Source organism: Globicephala melas, chromosome 4 (genome assembly GCF_963455315.2).
Source record: "Globicephala melas chromosome 4, mGloMel1.2, whole genome shotgun sequence".
NCBI lineage: Eukaryota > Metazoa > Chordata > Mammalia > Artiodactyla > Delphinidae > Globicephala > Globicephala melas.
Window position 1 is genome coordinate 121,893,627 of NC_083317.1, and position 24,946 is coordinate 121,918,572.

General features: G+C 37.6%; 1 protein-coding gene across 1 annotated transcript in view; it reads left to right on the plus strand.

The window, feature by feature from the left end:
* SLC9A9 (solute carrier family 9 member A9) overlaps positions 1-24,946 on the plus strand; it is a 538,678-nt gene that overhangs the window by 151,515 nt on the left and 362,217 nt on the right. The window contains exon 5 of the mRNA XM_030873292.2: positions 3,227-3,342. Within this exon, the coding sequence (XP_030729152.2) occupies positions 3,227-3,342 (116 nt within the window). The remainder of the gene's footprint in view (positions 1-3,226; positions 3,343-24,946) is intronic.

A 24,946-nucleotide genomic window follows, 5' to 3' on the forward strand; every position in this document is an offset into this window, starting at 1 on the left:
TGTCCAGGGGTTGACTTGGAGTAAACAAATCATTTACTTTCTTTTTTTAAAAAAACAAGCTGTGTGTATAGGGGTATGTGTATATGTGTGTGCATGTGTGTGTGTGTGTGTACATGCACATGTGTTTCTCTTGATTTCAAAACAATTCCGAATCTCTATAGAATGGTGGTTGTGTATGCAGGTTTTGACATCCAACTGCCTGGGTTCAAATCCAGCTCTGTCATAAGCTAACTTCTGTGACCTAAGGCAACTTATTTACCCTCTCTGAATCCTGATTTTCACCTTTGTAAAAAGGAATAATTATAGTACCTAACTCAAGTATTATGAAGATTAAATGACATAATGAATGTCATGTCACATAATAGCACTCACTAATGTACATTGTTACTTTTTTATTATGACTGTTATTTAGAAAGAACTGAAAATGCAGAATAGGAAAAAAGAAAATAGGCACATGTCACTTTATAACCACTATTAACATCCCAGACTATATGCTTCTGACCTTTTTCTGTTTATATGTGTGCTTAAATATATTCAATTTTTATAAAATTAGAAATTATTATATATTACCACTTTATAATTTGCTTTATCAATTTACTTTTCTATGCCTAATATACACTCTTGTATATAGTATTAATAGTTGCATATTAGTTCGTTATATGTGTGTTCTGTAATTTATTCACTGGACATTTAGATTGCTTTGAATTTTTCACTCATGAATAGTAATAATCTGAAATAAACTAAATAACTTCTGGTGTGTATTCAGATTAATTTCTTGGCAAAAATTCATAGAAAATCATTTAATAAGCTACAGAATATAAAAAATTTAATACTTTAAAAATAAATTGTCAAATTGGCTTTTATAAAGACTTTAATTTTATTTTCATCAATAGTATATGAGGCTTCTAGTTTCCAAGTAATCTTCCCAAGCCTGGGTAATATATATGCATGCATATATTTTTTTTATCTTACCCAATCTTACCCTGGCTTCTGTAGGGCAATATGGGGCAAGTCATTTTAATTCTGAGGCTCAGATTCCTAACTTGTAAAATTAACTAATGGGTATAGAATTCAGAAATATAGTCGTAGGTCATAAAGTTGATACTGATTCCAGAGCCTATCCATGCCCCATATTGGAAGTGTAGCTCAAATGAGGAAGAACTGTGGTGAAGTCAGGTTAACACCAAGTGAGGCTGAAGGGATGACTCTCGGAGAGCATTTCCCTGGTAATGTTGTGACTGTCCAGAAAGTCTCAGTGTTCATCAGACAGAGGGTGATGCGGATAACATATATAATTAAAATCTATGATTATATTTATTGCCATCTGCCTTGCTGTAAACGACATGCTCCATAAGGACAGGGATCTTTGTCTTGTTCACTGATGTATTCTAAACACCTAGCACAGAGCCTGACAATAGTAGGGGTTCAGTAATAAATATCTATTGAATAAACAAGCTGAATGACTCTACTCTTAACCTGTCCAGAGGCTGCATACCAGCAGAATGCCCTCCCCAAGATAAGTGTAGGTGAGCTGCCATGATTGAGGCCTCTTCCCAGAAACAATTGCTGTGTCGCATGACACAGGCTTTCTCAGATATGTTAACACTTGCAGCCTAGTTAAGCTTCAGCCTCCCCTGCTAGAATCCACACACTTCACAGCAATATTGGGTCCCTGCTCGAACCCATGTGGTTGTCTTAATAGTTCAGCTCATGGGTAGTATTATCTCCAAGTTCTTGGGGATACTCCGTTGCTGCACCTTTGTCCTATATAGAACAACCACCTTATGGACTAGTTAAGAGTATACTGTATGAGATAACATATAATGTACAATATGGAACTGTTCATGTAGGCAATATGATGTAGGAATTAAAAACCTGGGATCTGGAGTCAAATTTCTCAGTTCAAGTCTGGGTTCCACAATTTAATAGCTGTGTCACCTTGAGCAAGTTACTTGATCACACAGTGTTCAGTTTTCTCATCTGTAAAATGCAAATAGTACCTACCTTGTAGGATCAATATGTGGATGAAATGAGTTAAAACATGTGAAGAAATAGATATAGAAAGTGAATATTACCTATTTTGATAATTACTATTAGCAGTCATAATCTCATTGAGACTTTACTATGTGTCAAAACCCAAATTTATATTACCTCAGATAATCCTTAAAACAGCTCTGTAGACTAACCATAATTCTTTTCCCTACCTCAGAAGGTTTTAGTAATGCCCTAAAATCACATAACTAGTAAGTGGTAGAAACTGGATTTAAATGCAAGTGTGTCTGAAATATTCTCTCATAGAGAAATTTTTCATAAGAGAATTTGAAATATCCACATTCTCATTGTCATTAAAATTTCAAATATCTGATTTCTAGTCTTTTTAGTCATGCTCACAACCCTAGAACATTTTTCAAGAAACTAATTTAAATACGTGTGAATATCTAAGCAACAGTCTATCGGTCTGAGAGTCAGTGGTTTCTAAGGACTCTTACAGTCACTTTCAGTGATTCTACCGTGGTCCAGTTCACCAATTTTTGTGTTTCCTCCACTAGGATTTAGAAAAATCAGTTAATTAAATACAATTTAAAAGCTATAGGGTGGCAAATGATGACCAAAACAGATAATTTGCATTCCATGGGTTTGGTAAACATAATCTCATGAAAAGAATGGCTTTCTTTGCAAGATCAAAATGTAACCATTTCAAGATTCATTTTCAACTATGTGTTGAAGTTACAGGCGCTCTAAACCTAACAGTGTTTTCTCTACCTGGTGTGGAAGTGTCGTGACACCACCAGTAGTAGAGACTCATCTATTGTAAAGTAACTGGTTGACTGAGTGCCCTGTGAGTGGCCAGTATCCTTCTCATCACAGTGACAGACTTGAAACTTGAACCCTTTGCAGACACCCTAGCAGACAAAACAGTAAAACTGAAAAGCAATCCATTTACAGATGTCAACCCAGCCACTATATTTGTGGGTATGATTTGCTATGCCATATTTCACAGATAATTTTTTATATCCTTGAGATTTGTTTTCACTGAAGTACACTATAAAATGTTCTTTCACCTTTTGCCAGGTGAATAAACTGTGATATTTGGTACAGTGTAGTGAGGACTAGCATGGCTACAAATAGGCAGAATAGTGGTAATTTGTGCCTCATGCTTATTCAGGAAGCCCATTAGAATGTCAGCTATGTTGATGTTTGAAGATCATATTTTTCTCTTCAACAGGTTAATTATGTATGGCTTTGTGAAGGCCATGGTATATGCTGACCAGCTGAAAAATGGAGACTTTCATTTCACTGACTGTTTGTTTTTTGGTTCACTGATGTCTGCTACAGATCCAGGTAATTGCCCAAATGATATGTTGCCTTCTTTCTAAGACTCAAACATTTAAATTGAATTTTTCTCTGATGACCATCACCCGAGTCTACATAATATTCCTTATTCCTTTTCACTTGCAGTTGACATATCTGTTAGTGATTACAAAAAAAAAGAAAAGAAACAGGTGAATATTCTAACACCTCTCAAAAAATAGTTCTGAAATCAATTTCAGTAATGGGAAAGACTCTTTAAAATTCATTACTGTTTATTTCTGTAGAATATGTAGCCATTTTGAGCTGTGGTCCTTAATTTCTCTCTATTTAACTTTCTTCTTTCAAAAATGCTCTATTGGGGCTTCCCTGGTGGTGCAGTGGTTGAGAGTCCGCCTGCCAATGCAGGAGACACGGGTTCGTGCCCAGGTCCGGGAAGATCCCACATGCCACAGAGCGGCTGGGTCCGTGAGCCATGGCTGCTGAGCCTGCGCGTCCGGAGCCTGGTGCTCCGCAGCGGGAGAGGCCACAACAGTGAGAGGCCTGCGTACCGCAAAAAAAAAAAAAAAAAAAAAAAAAGCTCTATTGAATTAAATGGTAAAAAATAATTTTTAAAATTGTTTACTATGTAACGTTTTAAACATATTAAACATAGGGAGAATAATAAAAAGAATTGTCATATACCCTTAAAATTAGCAAATTATGATGATTATCAAATATGGCCAATGTTTTTATGTATACCCTTCTACACTCCTTCTCACTATGACTGAATTATGTTAAAGCAAATCCTAGACAGCATATCATTTTATTTGTAAATGTTTTGAAAAATGACCATTGTCATAATGAAACCTAAAAATATTAATAATCTTTTTTAATATTATCAGAGAGCTAGGCTCTGTTCAAATAGCCCCAATTGTCTTTTTGTCATTGTCATTATTAGTTTGTGTAGTAGTTTGTACAAATTAGGACCCAAATAAGGGCTACACATTACAATTGGTGGATATGACTATTGAGTTTCTTTTCATCTATATGTTCCCCTTCCATCTTCTATTTTTCTTGTCACTTATTTGTTGGAAAAAAAGGCAAATTGTCTCATGGTTGAATTAAATATGGTTGCTTAAAATGTTCCTCTAGCTTCTGTATTTCTTGTAAACTGATGGTTAAATCTAGAGGTTTAATCAGATCAGCGTTCATCTTTTTTGGCAAGATTACTTGCTTGGGGCTTCCCTGGTGGCGCAGTGGTTGAGAGTCCGCCTGCCGATGCAAGGGACGCGGGTTCGTGCCCCGGTCCGGGAAGATCCCACATGCCGCAGAGCGGCTGGGCCCGTGAGCCACGGCCGCTGAGCCTGCGCGTCCGGAGCCAGTGCTCCGCAACGGGAGAGGCCACAACAGTGAGAGGCCCGTGTACCGCAAAAAAAAAAAAAAAAAAAAAAAAAAAAAAAAAGAGAGATTACTTGCTTGCTATGAATCTCTATAGCATCACATCAGGAAGCACATACTGTTTAGTGACTCACCTGTCAGCCTGATCCATCACACTACTGAATTGCTACTCCGGCAAAGACCACCAGAACACACCTGTAGTTGAACAAGATGTGTTTATTACATGTTGTAATGAAGAGAATGCTCACCAGAGGAACCATGGGACATCTCAGAGAGTGTTAGAAAGGACTTGTTATAGGACTTGGGCTTATGCTTGGTGATTTTAGGGAAGACTTAAGGAATTGGGTCTTTGCTCTGGATTAGATGCTGTCAGAAAGCATGAGTGATTGAGCATTTTAGTAAGTCTTATCCGGCAGGAGGAAAGACTGAATAGAGACTAAGGCTACAATTTGTAAAGAAGCCGGGCCACTTATAATAGCCAAGATAGGGATGTTGTGGTTTGGACAGTGTTCATTTTTTGTGTTTAGATGTGATTACACAGTAGGCTTGTTTTTGTCTTGATCCATCATGGTCACAGAGTAAACCTGTCTGATGTTTTCTGTGAAATTGTTTACATTCAACAAGAGAACAACAAAGCCCAGCTGATAGTACCAGGCCAGCTCCCGGATACTAGGGGCTGCTCTTCTCTTTCTTAGAATGGCCCTCTGACCAGCAGTATTGGCACCATGTGGTAGCTTGTTTTAAATGCAGAATCTCAGGCTCAACTCCAGAACTACTGAATCAGGTTCTAGAATTGAATATCCTGAGTGGTTTATATGCACAGTAAAGTTTGAGAAGCTCTTAATGTTAGACTTCCCCATTTTAGCTAATGGCTTTAGTACCTGTTGATGGTTATGCTTAGTCTAGAATTTGTTAGGGCTTACAAACTAGTGGTATGCTAATTCTGTCCTGCATTTTGCATGTATTAGCTGGTACTCTCCTGAAAGAAGCAGTTTTCCAGATCAACTTTTTGAGTACCCTGTGATAATTATTTGAACAAAAAATCAGGATAAATTATTTATTCTTTTTGTTTACTTACTAATGTTCTAATTTTCAAAATAATGAGTTGTTTATCATCTCCCACATATGATCAGGGAGGTGGTTTGGGGCTTTTCTAAAGTATCATATCAACACATGGATTTAAACATAGTTGATATGTTTCAATCTACTATTGTAATTATACTTTTTGAACAAAATATTCCATCTTTGACAACTGGGAGCCTCTTCAAGTTTCTCCTATATCCTTTTGGCACAAACCCAATAGTCTCTCGTAGATTTCTTGTTTTGGAGCAGGACGAGATGTTCCAACCTTCTTTTGTATGTTTCCTGTACCCTGACTTAGAACCAGACGTTTCTCTAAGAAGGCTTGGTTCTTTCTAAGCGGGAAATTTATTTAGAGAACAAAATGTGGACACTGGGTGTTTTCATTACTATTGTATTGGTCATTGTTTCTACATATTTTTATTTGTTTTGAAGGAGAAATAATATCACAAATTCATATTAATCTTGTTACTTCCAATTTAGGATTATAGAAATTTTACTTAACTGCCTTGAATTTATTTTGCATTTAAATTTTTCTTCTGCCTACTTTTCTTCTTTCTATTACATTAATATAATTTCTTACTTCCTTTAAATGTATATTTTCAAATTTACAGTGCACATATTATTACTAAAAATATGATTATTGAAAACTGCTTAGATTACATTGTGGTTCTTTTTAACCTTTGTGTATATGCCACTAGGATGAACAGTTAAAAATTACTCTGTTTTAAGAGCTCTTGAAATAATCCTCTGTGTGGGTAAGCCACAAGTCAATTATACAATAATGTTCATTTGTTTCATTTTGCTTTTAATTGTTGTTTTAAACTTAGATTAAATATCTACAGAATTCCAAAATGAAAACCATAGGACAAAAGAAGAGAAATCTAACTTCTAGACCTGTCCTCTCTATCCTAATTTTTCAACCATTTTGGTTGGTTTTTAGTTTACGCTTCTATTTTTATTTTTTTAACATCTTTATTAGAGTAAAATTGCTTTACAATGTTGTGTTAGTTTCTGCTGTATAACAAAGTTAATCAGCTATACGTATACATATATCCCCATACCCCTTCCCTCTTGCGTCTGACTCCCACCCTCCCTATCCCACCCCTCTAGGTGGTCACAAAGCACCAAGCTGACCGCCCTGTGCTATGCGGCTGCTTCCCACTAGCTATCTATTTTACATTTGGTAGTGTATATATGTCCATGCCACTCTCTCACCTCACCCCAGCTTATCCTTCCTCTCCCCATGTCCTCAAGTCCATTCTCTACGTCTGCATCTTTATTCCTGTTCTGCCCCTAGGTTCATCAGAACCATTTTTTTTTTTTAGATTCCATATATATGTGTTAGCATACGGTATTTGTTTTTCTCTTTCTGATTTACTTCACTCTGTATGACAGACTCTAGGTCCATCCACCTCACTACAAATAACTCAATTTCGCTTCTTTGTATGGCTGAGTAATATTCTATTGTATATATGTGCCACATCTTCTTTATCCATTCACCTGTCGATAGACACTTAGGTTGCTTCAACATCCTGGCTATTGTAAATAGTGCTGCCGTGAACATTGTGGTACATGTCTCTTTTTGAATTATGGTTTTCTCAGGGTATATGCCTAGCAGTGGGATTGCTGGGTCATATGGTAGTTCTATTTTTAATTTTTTTTTTTTTTTTGCGGGGTTCGCGGGCCTCTCACTGTTGTGGCCTCTCCCGTTGCGGAGCACAGGCTCTGGACGCGCAGGCTCAGCAGCCATGGCTCACGGGCCCAGCCGCTCCGCGGCATGTGGGATCTTCCTAGACCAGGGCACGAACCCGTGTCCCCTGCATCGGCAGGCGGACTCTCAACCACTGCGCCACCAGGGAAGCCCTATTTTTAATTTTTTAAGGAACCTCCATACTCTTCTCCATAGTAGCTGTATCAATTGACATTCCCACCAATAGTGCAAAAGGGTTCCCTTTTCTCCACACCCTCTCCAGTATTTATTGTTTGTAGATTTTTTGATGATGGCCATTCTGACTGGTGTGAGGTGATACCTCGTTGTAGTTTTGATTTTCATTTCTCTAATGATTGGTGATGTTGAGCATCTTTTCATGTGTTTATTGGAAACCTGTATATCTTCTTTGGAGAAAAATCTATTTAGGTCTTCTGCCCATTTTAGATTGGGTTGTTTGTTTTTTTGTTATTGAGCTGCATGAGCTGCTTGTATATTTTGGAGATTAATCCTTTGTCAGTTGCTTTGTTTGCAAATATTTTCTCCCATTCTGAGGGTTGTCTTTTTGTCTTGTTTATGGTTTCCTTTGCTGTGCAAAAGCTTTGAAGTTTCATTAGGTCCCATTGGTTTATTTTTGTTTTTATTTCCATTTCTCTAGGAGGTGGGTCAAAAAGGATCCTGCTGTGATTTATGTCGTAGAGTGTTCTGCCTATGTTTTCCTCTAAGAGTTTGATAGTGTCTGGCCTTACATTTGGTATGCTTCTATTTTTAACTCTAAGCAAACAAACATGAACACGCTCGACTATATACTACAGCACACATGGTTCATCACCTTGCTCTTCTTTAATTAACAGTATTTTGAAGAGTAATCCATAGCAACATATTAAGAGTTTTCTCATTTTCTTTTATAGCTGCAGAGTATTCCATAGTTTATTCAACCAGTTGCCTGTTAATGGACATTTGGGTTTTTTGTCTTTTGCAATTATGAATGATGTTACAGTTAATAACTTTAAAATTAATAGCTTTCCACATTTTGCTCCTGTTTCTTTGGGATAGATTTGTAGAAACGGGTTAAAAGGTATTTGTAATTTCCTAGATGCCAATTTCCTCCCCATAAAGTTTGTACCATTTCGCCTTCACACCAGCAATGTATGACAGTATCTGTTCTGTACAGCCTTGCCAATGCAGAATTCTGTTACAGTTTTGGGTTTTTGCCCATACAATAAGTGAGGATTTGTATCTCTCTGTGGCTTGACTTAATATTTCTCTTAATATGAGTAATATATGTTTAGGGAACATATGCATTTTTTTTCTGAAAAGCAGATGTTTATAAGATGCCCTTTTCCAGTAGGGTTGTTGATCTTTTATTGTTCATGCTTCTGAAGTCCTTAATATACTAGGGATATTAACCCTTTGTCTGTAATATAAGTTACAAATATATTTTGCACATTTTTGTCTGTCTTATTTTGCTTATGGGATGGGGGAGGAAAAAGCAGTTTTTAATGTATGATGTTGACCTGCTCTCTGGAAGAGGATGAAATGAAAGTATGTCTCAGATTTAGAACCTGTGGTGTCGATTAGAAGATCAGAGTCCCAGAGTGGTGTACAGGGAGAGACTGTTCCATCTCCAGGCCTAGAGAAGACCTGGCCGCTAAATCATTGCTGGAACATTTCATGCTACCATCCCCCAAACCCAGGGAAATGCAGAAGTCCCTTGGCATCCACGGAAATGGGGCCTCAAGTAAATTATTTTCAATCCATCAGTGATTTCTAGTTAGTTCAGGTTGTTCTCTTCTGCCATATATGGATACTTTGCTTTTCATGGTCAGGTCCCATTTTAGGTCACCTGTGCACAAATCTGCATTTTGAAAAGCACTGCATCCATTGTTTCTTGGTCCCCATGCTAATGGCCAAGTTGTTGCATTTTATGGAGTGATTCAGCCAGCTCCAAGTGTGTGGTGTTCAAGCTTTGCTCCTTCTGTGACTAGTGATATTCCTGAGGTTATGTTTACATGACACAGGAAAACTGACTGAAATAGAAAAAAAATAATCTAGCTCAGTAAGATGGTTATTTATCTACATTGTATCAAACAACTGAGCTGACTGAATTTTTTGAAATGCAGAATTGACTCACAGCCATAACGAGAATCCTGGGAACCAAGTCCACTTTCCAACTCTGGCACAGACCAGCTGTACAACTTTGGGCACCACTTAGCCTCTCTAGATTTTATGGGTTACTGAAAGTGGAAGATATGTGATCTCATCTTTTCCAACCCCTTCATTTTACAGATGAAGAAACTGACTCTTCATCTGTAAAATGAAAAGTTTCGACTAGAGGCCTTTCCAGCTCTAACATTTGGTGCTTATTTCTGTGAGACTGTTTTTTGTTTTTTTGTTTTTAATTTTATTTTTAAACAAGTTTTTGTTTCAAAGTAGTTAAAAGTGAACCCAAAGCCCTCCACCCAGACATTTGGGGGTTCTTACACCAACTCAGCAAATGTTAGAGAAGGTCTCACATAGCAGAGACCCACACGTGAACAGGAATACTTAAGCACCCTTTTCTTCTGGGAGCTAATTGTTATATTAAAACACACTGAACCTACTCTCTGCTAAATTGGTGCTATTTAAGATCTTCAACAACCTTTAAACACCTAGTTAATCTTACCCTACAATTATTCATTTATTGCCTAAGTTATTGTGACTCACTAATTTATGAAAGAGAACCTGTGCTCTCCAGGTCTGATTTTTCATGGCCTTCTTTAAATTAATTCTCTCCCATTTAGCCTTAGCTAAATCTCAGCGAGGTATTATTAACTATTCATATTTTTCTTTTACAGTTACATATTTAGACTTAAATCTAATTCTTCCTGCACGTTTCAGACTCTCTTCAGCCAGTTTTCAGTTTACCTCCAGTTAGGGTGATTTAGATATTATTTGATTGATTTAGTTTCCTCCTTTCCTCACTGATGAAGATCTTGCTGCTGATGTAAACGTCATCAGCATCCCTTAACAGAAAGAGTGGATAACTAAAGGCAGAGCCCCCAAAGAGACCATGTATGATAAACTGCAGGGTATGGGAAGAGAGAAGTACTTGCAGGGCTTGATCGATAAACACACATCTTCAGGTGTGTTTAGACAAGGAAAAATAGGAGAATGGGGGAGGGGAGAGAAACAATCAACAAAATGGTAATAGAGTAAGAGACCCAACGACTGGAAATAGATGCTATAGTTAATATCCCTCTTTTTACAAATGGCCAAAGCCCATTAGGAGTCTCTCCGACTTCATACTATCCTCCTGTCTCTTTCATCACTGACTTGGGTCCCAGTTTGGTATATTTAGATTATCCAAGATAACGATTTTTATTATTAAGACTGAAATATCCCTTTATATGGAGTGAGTGACATAGAGAGGTCCTTAAGGTATGTAAAGATACTTGGGAATCCCACTATACCCATGTGCTATTCCTTAAACACACCAGTCTTTTTTTTATTATTATTATTCAAGTATAGTCAATTTACAATATTAGTTTCAGGTGTACACCATCGTGATTCAATATTTTAATATACTCCATTTAAAGTTATTATAAAATAATAGTTATAGTTCCCTGTGCTGTACAATATATCCTTGTTTCTTATTTATTTTATACATATTAGTTTGTATCTCTTAATACCATACCCCTATCTTGCCCCTCCCCCTTTTCTCCCTACTGGTAAACACTAGCTTGTTCTCTATATCTGAGTCTGTTTCTGTTTTTTTATATACGTTCATCTGTTTTATTTTATAGAGTCCACATATAAGTGATAACATGGTGTATTTGTCTTTCTCTGTCTGACATTTCACTAAGCATGATACCCTCTAGGTCCATCCACATTGTTGCAAATGGCAGAATTTTATTCTTTTTTTATGGCCAAGCAATATTCCATTGTGTATATATACCACATCTTTATCCATTTGTATGTTGATGGACACTTAGGTTGCTTCCATATCTTGGCTATTGTAAATAATGCTGCTGTGAACATCGGCGTACATGTATCTTTCGGAATTAGCGTTTTCATTTTCTTTGGATATGTACCCAGCAGTGGGATTGCTGGATCATGTGATGGTTCTATTTTTAGTTTTGGGGGGATCCTCCGTACTGTTTTCCATAGTGGCTGCAACAATTTACAATCCCACCGGCAGTGTACTAGAGTTCGCTTTTCACCACATCCTTGCCAACATTTGTTATTTGTAGAATTTTTGATGATAGTCATTTTGACAGGTGTGAGGTGATATCTTATTGTGGTTTTGACTTGCACTTCTCTGGTGATTAGCAACATTGAGCATTTTTTCATGTGCCTATTGGCCACCTGTACATCTTCTTTGAAAAAATGTCTATTCAGGTCTTCTGCCCATTTTTTAATTGGTTGATTGTTTTTAGATGCTCAGTTGTATGAATTGTTTATACATTTTGGGTATTAACCCCTTATTAGCCATATCATTTGCAAATATTTTCTCCCATTCAGTAGGTTGTCTGTTCATTTTGTCAATGTTTACCTTTGCTGTACAAAAGCTTTTAAGTTTAATTAGGTCCCATTTTTTTATTTTTGCTTTTATTTGTTTTGCCTTAGAAGACAGATACAAAAAAATATTGCTAAGAATTATGTCAAAGAGTGTTCTGCCTATATTCTTTTCTAGAAGTTTCCTGCTTTCCAGTCTTATATGTAGTTCTTTAATTCATTTTGAGTTTATTTTTGTATATGGTGTGAGGAAATGTTTAATCTCATTGCTTTACATGCAGCTGTTCAGTTTTCCCAGAACCACTTACTGAAGAGACTGTCTTTTCTCCACTGTATACTCTTGCCTCCTTTGTCATAGATTGATTGACCATAAGTGTATGGGTTTATTTCTGGAATCTCTATTCTGTTCCATTGATCTATGTTTCTGTTTTTGTGCCAGTACCATGCTGTTTTGATTACTGTCGTTTTGTATAGTCTGAAAGCTGGAGTGTGATACCTCCAGCTTTGCTCTTTTTTCTCAAGATTGCTTTGGCAATTCTGGGTCTTTGTGGTTCCATATAAACTTTAGGATTATTTGTTCTAGTTCTGTGAAAAATGTCATGGGTATTTTAATAGGGATTGCATTACATCTGTAGATTGCTTTAAGTAGTATGGATATTTTAACAATATTAATTCTTCTAATCCTCTAAGAACATGAGATATCTTTCCATTTACTTGTGTCATTTTCAGATTCCTTCATCAGTGTTTTAAAGTTTTCAGAGTATGGGTTTTTCACCTCCTTGGTTTAATTTATTCCTAGGTATTTTATTCTTTTTGATGTGATTTTAAACAGGAGTGTTTTCTTGCTTTCTCTTTCTGATAGTTCATTATTAGTATATGGAAAAGCAACAGATTTCTGTATATTAATCTTGTATCCTACAACTTTACTGAATTCATGTATTAGTTCTAATAATACATGAAGACTGTTTGGAGACTTTAGGATTTTCTGTATAGAGTATCATGTCATCTGCAAATAGTGACAGTTTTATTTCTTCCCTTCCAATTTGGATGCCTTTTATTTATTTTTCTTGTCTGGTTGCTGTGGCTAGGACTTCCAATACTGTGTTAAATAGAAGTGGTGAGGGTAGGCATCCTAGTCTTATTCCTGATTTTAAAGGAAAGGCTTTAAGCTTTTCACCACTGAGTATGATGTTAGCTGGAACACACCAGTCTTGCTGCTGCCTCCAGGCATTTGCATTTGTTGTTTCTCCATCCTCACCTTCTTCAGGTCTTTTCTCAAATGTCACCTCAATCAGACCTTCCCTAACTATCCTATCAAAAATCACACCCTTCTTCCCCCCAACACAGTTCGCCCCAAATCACTGTGCTTCCCATCCTTTTTCCTTGACTTACATTCTTGTACAGCACTAATCACTATTGATCTACTATTTATTTTATTTCCTTATTGTTCCTTAGTTCTTTGTCCCTCTGAAAGAGGAGCTTTTTTTTTCTATTTTTTCTGGGTTTTTTTCCTATCTTTTCACTCTTATATTTCTCGTATCTAAAACAGTAGGTTTTCAATAAATGCTTGTTAAATTAATGAATTAATAAATTTGTGGAAGAAACTGCTAGAGCAAAGTGTGGAGCTTGAAAGGGTATCTATTCTCAAATGTGAAATGTGAAGCAGCTGAATATCCCAGCTCACCCTTGGAGATAAGGAGTCTCATGGCCCCAGGAAGGACAGTGACTCAAGATGAAGGTGGAACTCCTTGCACATAGCTGAACTTCCAGCACAAGCTGAGTGCAAATATTAGTTTCTGTCCTCCAAAAAAAAAGATATATTCAGCTAAAACAAAAATAAATGTGTCTTTCTTTTTGTTCAACCATGCAGCCAATATTTCTTTCCCCCTTTTCATCGGTGGTCAGTAGCTTAACACTTTCCAGAGAGCACCAAGCCATAGATTGTAGACTTGCAGAAGCAGTTATAACAGTGTGGGGTTTTTTTTCAGGTTGAAAGATGTCCAAAATAGGAGGTTCCTTTAGGAAAAGGAAGAACTCAGCACAATACATTAAATATTAATCACCCAGAAGATGACAGAAACTCATCCTGGTATTTACAGGACTGACATTTCTTCCAAGGTCTCAAGGAAGCCATTCATTCAGGAAAATGCACAGTGGGCTGTGCATTTTCTCACTTCATCAACTTCCCTGTTTCCTATTTGGATTAAAATGTTTTCATTTTATGTGATGCAGCTACTTTGAGACTCAAATACAGCTGTGCTATTTTGAGCTCCAGAAGTATTAGTCCAGTATTTAAAACTAGAAAATAATTCTTACTGTGTAGACTTGTCCTGTTTTGTCTCAAGAAAATTAATCCAGGTTGTCCTGTCTTAGGCAACCTCAAATAGGGCTTACTTGAGCATTGCTCTGTCCAATGTGATGGCTATGAGCCACACGTAGCTATTGAAGTGTAGCTAGTCAAAATTGATGGGCTGTATGTATCAAATACACCCTAGATTTCAAAGACATAATGTGAAAAAAGTAAAATATCTCACTGATAATTTTTATACTGACTACATTTTGAAATAATAATATTAATTGAATATTGAGTTAAATAATATATACACTACCAAACGTAAAATAGATAGCTAGTGGGAAGCAGCCGCATAGCACAGGGAGATCAGCTCCGTGCTTTGTGACCACCTAGAGGGGTGGGATAGGAAGGGTGGGAGGGAGGGAGATGCAAGAGGGAAGAGGTATGCAGACATATGTATATGTATAACTGATTCACTTCGTTATAAAGCAGAAACTAACACACCATTGTAAAGCAATTATACTCCAATAAAGATGTTAAAAAAATAAAATAAAATAAAAATAAAGAAGAGGGCTTCCCTGGTGGCGCAGTGGTTGAGAGTCCGCCTGCCAATGCAGGGGACACGGGTTCGTGCCCCGGTCTGGGAAGATCCCACATGCCGCGGAGCGGCTGGGCCCGTGAGCTATGGCCACTGAGCCTGCGCGTCTGGAGCCTGTGCTCCGCAACGGGAGAGGCCGCAACAGTGAGAGGCCCGCGTAGCTAAAAAAAACAAAAAACAAAAAAACAAAAAATCTGTACATTTATATTTGCAGATTATAGATAAGGAAATTCTTCTTAACAAGGAATGGAAACCTGGAATCTACAAATAAAGAATAGACATACTTGACTATATAAAATTGTTTTAAAACAATTTTTAAATTGTTAGGGAAAAAACATTTAAATATAGAGAACAGAGTATTATTTTCTCTAATATACAAAGACACTTAAAAAGGACAATCTGGCAATAAATAACAGAAAAATGGACAAAGACAATAAAGAGACAATTCATAGAAGTGCAAATCCTCTTGGGCCTCAAATGTGAAAAGTTATTCAAACTCATCAGAAACCATAGAAATGTAAAATAAAGTAACAGCATATCATTTTACCCCTAGCAGTTTGGCAACAACTGTTAACACCAAGTAACAGTCATTGCTGTCAGGGAGGCAGGGAAAAGTGGACTCTTACACATTTCTAGTGGAAATTTAAATCATCAACAGACTTTTGGAAATCAATTTTGCAACAGCTATTAGAATTTAAAATACATAGCCCCTTCTCCCAGCCATCTGACTCCTGGGAAGTTATCCCACACAAGTAGAAAGACTGGTTCTTAAGGATATATGGGCAGGGATGTTTATTGCAACATCTTTTTAAGTGGAGGGGAAAAGAAAAAAGAAGCAAAGTGAATCCTATCCATAAGGGAATTGTTGGATAGGTTGCAGGACATCTACACGATGTCATGTAGCCATTAAAAAAGAAAATCAGTGCTCTTCCAGCTGACTTGAAGGCTTTCCTGGAGGCACTGTTGACTATGTAAAGCAAAATGCAGAACAGTATATATATGATTCAAATTTTTTAAAAACAACAATCATTCCCATGTATTTATGTATATTTGTGTATATAAATGTATTTATATACATAATGTACATACATAAATACATGGGAATGCCTGTATTTGTATTTACATATACATATATATGTATAAAGCAGGACTCATGGGGTATAACTGTAGAAACTGCTTTTTTTCTCCCATTGCTCTTTTAAACGTATTCTTTTAAAAGACTACTCCTTTCCCACGTGGATGAAAACTTTTGGTCTTTAAGTTGCAATCAGAGTCTCAATTCAGCAATGAATATGTCCAGTATCATGTAATATTGCATGTTTTCAATTTAATTTAAGACTTTGCCCCATATCTCCCAGCCCGTTGAAGGCAGGTTGGTTGGGGTCTTCTTTCTCACATGCCTCATCTACCCCTTGCTAGATGCAGTTCCTGACTCCTACAAGACGGAGGCAGAGATGAAGTAAGGAAATTTTTTATTTGATTAACAGTAAGCCACCATTAGAGCAGCTGGACAGCCACATCCCATTAGATTTCTCAGGCGAGAGTCAACCAATATTCCACTGTGTTTCCCAACTCCAGGGGTCACATCTTAAGCTGTCTGACGGTCTAGGCAAAGATCCTTTTCATAGGCTTGAGATGAGGGAGTGTGAGATTCACAATTCACAAGTAGCGGAACACCATTCACAAATCTTAACTTGCTAGGCTAGAGTCTAGAGACCCTTTCACATTCTTAAGGTAGGTGAGAGGTTTAAAGGAATCATGTAACTGGGTTTTGGATAAGTACTTTAAAATTGTGCATCTCACTATGGAAAATGTTATTTTTTTCTTTTCTCCTCAGTTTAAACTTCTGATTTAATCTGTTACAAATGTGTGTGTATGTGATTAATATAAAGAGAATTTTCGTATGAAGAGACATTGGTGGGACATGTACTTATTGTAAAGTTAGGTTACTTTGGAAGGAAAAGAAGAGATGGGGAAAAGGGAGACATGTCAAAAAGGAAAAGAAAAAAAAAGACTATTAAAACAAAGCAAACAAAAAGTGTATAAATATAATGTGACATTTACATATTTATGCATTTATATGGAAGCACATCTATGTATGCAAAAAGAAAACTTCAAAATTTCATAGAAATGGGAAAATTGATGCATTTTTTAATGTCATGTTATTAAACCACTATAAAGTGTAATTAGAACATCTTAAAAGAAAATCTTCAAACTCGATATGATATTATGCATACTATGGAGTAAAAAAAAAAATTCAGCGACTTTGCATATTACATGTAAGTCACACATCTTGACTTGATCTGGCAGCTGAAGTGTGCTAAGGATCCCAAGTGCTTGATGAAGCCCTGGACCCTGGGTGTTGGCTTTCATAAGGAGACTACTGGCTCATGTTAATTGAATTTACAATATTCACTCTGGCATTATCCTGTCTGGAGCCCAAATTAAATGCATGGATAATTCATCTATTGAAATTAGAAGCCAAGAGGAATATAGATACAAAGCCTAAGTCTCTGCTTTGCTAATACTGAGCCCAACCATCTTCTTGACAAGTGTTGTAGCACCATGTTATTTTTGTAACTGGGCATTGGGAGATCTAAGGTCTAGTTCAGTTCCTGCTACTAACTCACAGGGCAAATTCGGGTGGCCACTTAACCTTTCTAGGCTTAGTTTCCTCATATATTCCTAGAGGAATTAGATGATTGCTGAGGTCACTCACTTCCTGTTCTCCATTAGTGATTCTCCAACTTGAGCGTATGTAAATCTCATTTGGAGAGTTTGTTAAAGTGCAGATTACTGGGCTCTCCTTCCAGAGATTCTGATTCAGTAAGTCCAGGTGGAGTCCAGTACTTCAATTCTGACAAATGTCCAACTGACGCTAATGATGCTAGTCCAGAAAGAAGCCTGATGAATCTAAGAACTGATGAGTGAAATATTTGCAATCCTGAGTAAACATGGTGAATCATAGAGAGTGAAGTAGGCTCAGTACTGATGTTTTTAGGTTGAGGTAAATATCGGTTTACGCACTTATAGGATATGTATGTAATTTCAAGGGTGGCAAAAATGAACTTTTTAGGATAATTGTAGTAAAGATAAATTCTCACCACCATATGTGTTCCCTCCTCAGGGAATGTGAACTATAAATGTCCTAGTTCCCAGGAGATTGCAGAAGTATAGAAAACCTCGGAGACTTCCACCTCTGGGAGGTGGTGACCTCCCTCCTGAGACACACCTGACTGTCTCCTGGCAGGGCAGCATCCATTGCCCAGCTTTCCCAGCATGTGCTACCTAAAATCACAGCTAGGTGTCACTCTAATTCTGGGACTAGCTGGTCTCAAGTGGAAAGCTAGAGTGAGCCAGGGCACTGGAGAATACATTACCAACGCCTATGTTTGTGGGTTAAAGCATTTAAGAGATCGTCTAGGAAATTCTCCACATAAAAGGATCACAGTTAGGGATGGATCATAAACTTTCAATCCCAAGAGGAATTGCCACTAAAAATAAAATAGGTGTGTGATGGTGTAGGAGAGTTACCTAAAAATGAGGTCAGGACGGGGCCTTTCAGTGGCCAAATTATCCTGGATATTGAAAGTATATGTTCATTAAGGCAAGATTAGTGTCATGGGTGAATGGATAGCCACATTTTAGTGATTTAACTTCTCTGAACTTCATTTTCCATGTCCTTAAAATAGATACTGTAAAAACAAAACATCAAGTACCTTCAATTTCTTCACAGAATTCTTGTGAGATCAAAAGAAATGTTGTTATTTGTAAATTGCTAGGTATTATTTTTAAACAAATTTTTACTCACAATGAGTTGTTCTAAATCACTTTATTGACTTTTTAGATGACACTGCCAAAACATTTGTTTATAATTGAACGTGAAATTGCCAAGTATCCACTCTTTTCTTCAGTAACCATGAGGAAACAGTTGTTGTCTCATGATATTTCATTACTTCCCCATCCGCTTTCAAGGTAAATCCCAAATGTAAAAGGATTAAAGAGAAACAACAATTAAATTGTATATATCTTTGTGTGGATTATCTACTTTTTGTAGCATCCAGCGTACATTATTTATTTATTTATTTTTATTGAAGTAGAGTTGATTTACCGTGTTGTGGTAATTACTGCTGTACAGCAAAGGGATTCAGTTATACATATGTATACATTCTTTTTTGATACTGCTTTCCATTATGGTTTATCACAGGATATTGAGTATAGTTCTCTGTGCTATACAGTAGGACCTTGTTTTTCATCCATTCTATAAGTAAAAGCTTACATCTGCTAACCCCAGCCTCCCACTCCATCCCTCCCCCAAACCTCTCCTCCTTGGCAACCACCAGTCTGTTCTCTCTGTTTGTGATTCTGTTTCTGTTTCATAGATAGGTTCATTTGTGTCATATTTTAGACTCCACATATAAGTGATATCATATGGTATTTGTCTTTCTCTTTCTGACATACTTCACTTAGTATAATAATCTCTAGTTGCATCCATGTTGCTGCAAATGGCATTATTTTGTTCTTTTTTATGGCTGAGTAGTATTCCATTGTATATATGTACCACATCTTCTTTATCCATTCATCTGTTGAAGGATATTTAGGTTGTTTCCATGTCTTGGCTACTGTGAATAGTGCTGCTATGAACATAGGGGTGCAAGTATCTTTTTGAATTATGGTTTTGTCTGGATATATACCCAGGATTGGGATTGCTGGATCATATGGTAATTCTATTTTTAGTTTTCTGAGGAACCTCTTGTTTTCCACAGTGGCTGCACCAACTTACGTTCCCACCAACAGTGTAGGAGGGTTCCCTTTTCTTCACACCCTCTCCAGCATTTATAGTTTGTAGACTTTTTGGTGATGGTGATTCTGACTGGTATGAAGTGGTACCTCATTGTAGTTTGGATTTGCATTTCTCTAATAATTAGTGATGCTGAGCATCCTTTCATGTGCTTATTGGTCATCCGTATTTCTTCTTAGGAGAAATGTCTGTTTAGGTTTTCTGCCCATTTTGGGATTGGATTTTTTGTTTTTTTGTTGTTGAGTTGTATGAGCTATTTGTATATTTTGGAAATTAAGCCCTTGTCGGTCCCATCATTTGCAAATATTTTCTCCCATTCTGTAGATTGTCTTTTCATTTTGTGGATGGTTTCCCCGTGTACGTTATTTGAATATTTAAAATTCAGAGTAGTTTCCCTGTGCTTCCAGATGCTGCTCCTGGAGTCATATCAGGCATTGCAAAATGTAGTAGAAAGGCTTGAATACCAGCCTCTGTTTTGGATTATATAGATCATGGAATAATTAAGAATGAGTGCTCTAGCCTTTTATCCCCTCCTCACCCCATTCTAATACTACCACAAATTATAAAGCCAAATTCAGATCTGTGTTTGGGTTGGTACTTCACTGCTCTTTCAAACGAGTTCCACTTCTCTAATTAAAGGCTCCTTTTCTTCATAATTTGACTGCCAGTCCACACCTTGAGTCACTGACTGTAGCTTATCCCACGTAATGTGTGTCTACAATCACCACTGACCAAAGCCACCCTCTGAGTACATGGGCACAAAATGTGACTTCTCATCCTACAGGGTGCCCAAGGGTAGGGTTTTACCTGTAACAAATTCTCCAGCTTGGCAAAATGATTATTATTGTCTCCTCAGCATAATCAGATGGAAGCACTGCACAAATGAATAGCATTGAGTTTTCATCTTTTCTATTATTAACACTTTGAGGAAATAAGAGTCTTCAAAAATGAAAGGTGGTTTTATATACCATACTTGCAAGTCACTATTTTCATTTAACATTTAAGTTGTAAGGGGAAAAATGCCACCTTTATCCTTTAAAGTTTGCTGCAGTGTAACTATTCCAGAGGCACATGAACTATCTTACCTTTGATCATGTTGATAATCCGAAGAAGACCCTTTCTATTTGGGGTTACTATGGTTACGGCTGCACGGGTGATGTGTGAGCTACACTGCTGTTTTGATAAAAATAGGTATTAACTACCAATCATAGTGCTTCTCATTTCACAGTAGTTCTTGCAGAAGAACAGCATATTTTTTTGACAAAGGAGGAAAAGAAAGAAAAAAAGCCTTTCCAAAGCACGAAGGAACATCTGCATAAATAATGGTGATTGGTCATGTGTATAAAAATATTTTTAATTAAATTCTTTTTAATTAAACAAGGCATTTTGCTGAATCCTTCTCTGTTATTTGCACCAAGCTTAGCCTTGAGGAAGACGGCTGATTAATAGACCCAAGAATCTATAATTAAAAGCAGAACTGTTATTTTTGGAGAAAAGCCTCTCCGGTAAGGGTGACTTAATCGGGCTGTCTCTCATATTTTTTCATTTGTCATTGAACTCTCTGGTTAGAATTTTGATTTTTTTAAATTAATTTATTAATTAATTTTTGGCTGCTTTGGGTCTTCATTGCTGTGCGTGGGCTTTAGTTGCAGCGAGCAAGGGCTACTCTTCGTTGCGGTGCGTGGGCTTCTCATTGCAGTGGCTTCTCTTGTGCAGCATGGGCTCTAGGTGCAAGGCTTCAGTAGTTGTGCCACGCAGGCTCAATAGCTGTGGGCGCAGGCTCAGTAGTTGTGGCTCGCAGGCTCTAGAGCACAGGCTCAATAGTTGTGGCACACAGGCTTAGTTGCTCCGCAGCATGTGGGATCCTCCTGGACCAGGGCTCGAACCCGTGTCCCCTGAATTTGCAGGGGGATTCTTAACCACTGCACCACCAGGGAAGCCCTGATTTTTTTTTTTTTTAATATTGGAGGAATGATTATTAACATTGTCGGGCTTCCCTGGTGGCGCAGTGGTTGAGAGTCCGCCTGCCGATGCAGGGGACACGGGTTCGTGCCCTGGTCTGGGAAGATCCAACATGCCGCGGAGCGGCTGGGCCCGTGAGCCATGGCCAATGAGCCTGCGCGTCCAGAGCCTGTGCTCCGCAACGGGAGAGGCCACAACAGTGAGAGGCCCGCGTACCGCAAAAAAAGCTATAATACAAACAAAAGAAATGAATGAAGACCACAATTAAATATTGAAAAACAATAGTGAAGAGCATGTGTGATCAAAGGGACCTAGAAAAACAGAACTAAACAATGAAAAGTCTTCTGATTATGACAATGTTTGCTCAGCGGCCATGGCTCACAAGCCCAGCCGCTCCTCAGCATGTGGGATCTTCCCGAACTGGGGCACGAACCCGTGTCCCCTGCGTCAGCAGGTGGACTCTCAACCACTGCGCTACCAGGGAAGCCCTATAGCTTCTTTTTTTACAGTCATATATATTGTTCTTTTTCTTCTTTGGTCCTCTCTGCCTCTGCATTTCAGAGTTTCAGAATACACCAAGTTTGTGGTTTCTCAGCACTGGTGTTAGCAGCATTCTACACAGAAATTCAAGAGAAAACTGAATAACTTTCTATCTGCAGACAAAAAAAATAAGATGTAATTTACAAAGCAGTCTCTTCAGCACCAGGACTGGCTTTGAGAACAAAGACAACATTCATTTAATATCTCTTAAGCAGCATAGGAAGAGATTGAGATGGTTTTATTCCCATATTCAAAAAAAAAAAAAAAAAAAGCTCACCTACAGCATAAGGTTATGTCCCTAAATCATTTGCCTAGTTATCTGTAGAGAAACTTGGGTGACTCTACTTCTATTGTGTAATATTTGGTAGAGAAGTACTGTATTAGTATTGCTGTGGAAGAAGGCAAGCAGTGAGGGATCATTCGGGGTCTTTTCATATGTTTTCATTGAATTCTAGGTAGAAAAAAATTAAACCTCCGAGGAAGTCAGAGGATATTAGACCAGCGTACTTCCCATAGAAGGTAGCAGGCTTCTAGAGACTGCAGACAGACCAGCCATTTTTACGAGGCAATCTGTGCTTCAAACCTGTACACAGTGTCATTTAATAGTATTCGGTTGCATTTTTGTGTGTCTGTCCAATTCCATGTTAAACACACTGGGATAGCATCAGTTTAAAAGTCTCTACATAAACCCAGGTCTATAAAACACCATCATATAAACCCAGATTCTTTTCTTGAGCTAACTTACCCAGAAATAAAAAGAACAGGTTGAATTTATATTATGTATCTCTTTCAGTGAACTGAAATAGCTTCCACTCGCAGTATTTCAATTACTTTCATGTAGTTTTCTTGGGTAGAGAGGATCCATTTCTTAGATGAAATAATTGAGGCACAGAAAAATGTTGGGTTTTTCTTAAGATTTTATAGTAAGTCCATGAAAGATTGACACAAAAGCCAGGACTTCTATTTTCTTAGATGATTAGACTATGTTTTCTGTAAGACATTAACATCTGTATGATCAAAGTGTATTATTGACTTCAGCTAACGTGCAGCCAGCTCTAAAATCAGTAATGTCCTTATTCTAACCATCAAAGAGTCTATTAAGTCAAAATTTAGAACCCAAAGCCACCAATTGGTAGCAAACGAAAACCTCCATCTGAATTTTTCTACCTGGAGAGTATCCCATTTAGTGATAACAACAATTAACTAAGTGTGTACACATATATCATATAATTTGATCATCACCACAGCCAGTCAATTATCTCCATTTTAAGAAACTTAAGATTATAAATACTTAAGTGGTTTATTTAAGTCTGCAAGGGTCATAAGTGGCAGAGATGGGAGACAAAGTGTATCCAACATTCTTTGTCCTACACCACTGTTATTTCTCAAAATATTATAGAACAGTGATGTGCCCATTAGGCTTAGCACAAAATGAAACCTAATAGTCAAGTTCTCATTTTATTGTTGATTTCATTTAACAAACATTTATTCGGCACCTGCTATGCACTAGGTATTAAAGGAGTGACTGAGGGAGGGAGTGAGAAGCAAAATACTGATCCTGCCCTCAGGAAACTCCAGTCTAAAGGGGGATATAAATATGACAACTGGCAGTAAGTTTAAAAGATGAGACAGAGGTAGTCAGGCAGCTTTGTGAGCTCGGAGGAAGGGCCCCATGAACTCTTGTATCACTCTGGTGAGAAGAGGGTCCTGGGAAGGCATAGGACCTCCTTCAAGACAGTATTTTGCTTGATTGAAGAAGACAACATGTCAGTTGGAGGAACCACAAACCATGTTTCTCTCCTATAAGAGATGGCCGTATGAGTAGGTTTTTAAAAAAAATCCCCATTCAGGCCACAGATGGCATGACCTGCTCAATACTAGCAAGATCTTCCTAGGCTCAGACTCCCTTTGGGGGTGTCCTGGCTTGATAATTCTGGGGGCCAGGGTCAAATCGAGAGCACACACTCTTGCTATTATAACAGCTCTCTCCTCACTTATGCAGAAGAGTCAAGCTCATGATCATTTGTCTTTGACACTATTATGCACCTGTTGCTCTGCAACCCCTGATCTCAGTTCCCACCCAGGCTCCATTGGCATAATTAGGAAAATATGCACTCTCCACACCCAGAGTCTACAGTTTGGAGTTTAGGTCTGAGAGCCATAGAATTTTAGTTTTGGAAGGACCTTAAAGACAAGCTCTCTCAATCTCTTTTTTAGACAGGGACCTTGAGACTCAGAAAGAGAAAGTAAATGTACGTTGGGTAGGAGTAGGTGTTCTTTCCAAATGCAGAAATTCAAGGGGTAATTTGTGAGAAATGGAAGGAGGCAGAGAAGAGTTTTCGTCACTTCTCTGCTTGATAATATCTATTTACGTCTCTTGAAGGCATTTTTGAGTATCAAAGGGGAAACACACAAGTAGAAGGTGTCATTCCATTTTATAATGGACAAACCCTCTGATGGTTTTGATGACATGAATAATAGCATTAATGGTAACCACCATTTACTGAAATACAATATGCCAGACACTTTACATAAATTATCCCACTTAATCATTCTCCAAAAACCTACGAGGGAGGGAATATTTTTATCTCCCTTTTGCCAGTGAAGCTTACTGAAAGCTTAGTGAGGTTAAGTAACTGGCTCAAGATCACCAAGTTCATTTGCATTGTAGCTGGGATCCGAACAGAGGTTGGTTTGACGTCAGAGTCAAGTTCCCAACCATGATGTCTACCTCAGAACAGAGTTGTGAATAGCAAGGTCTTGGTGCAAAGGTCT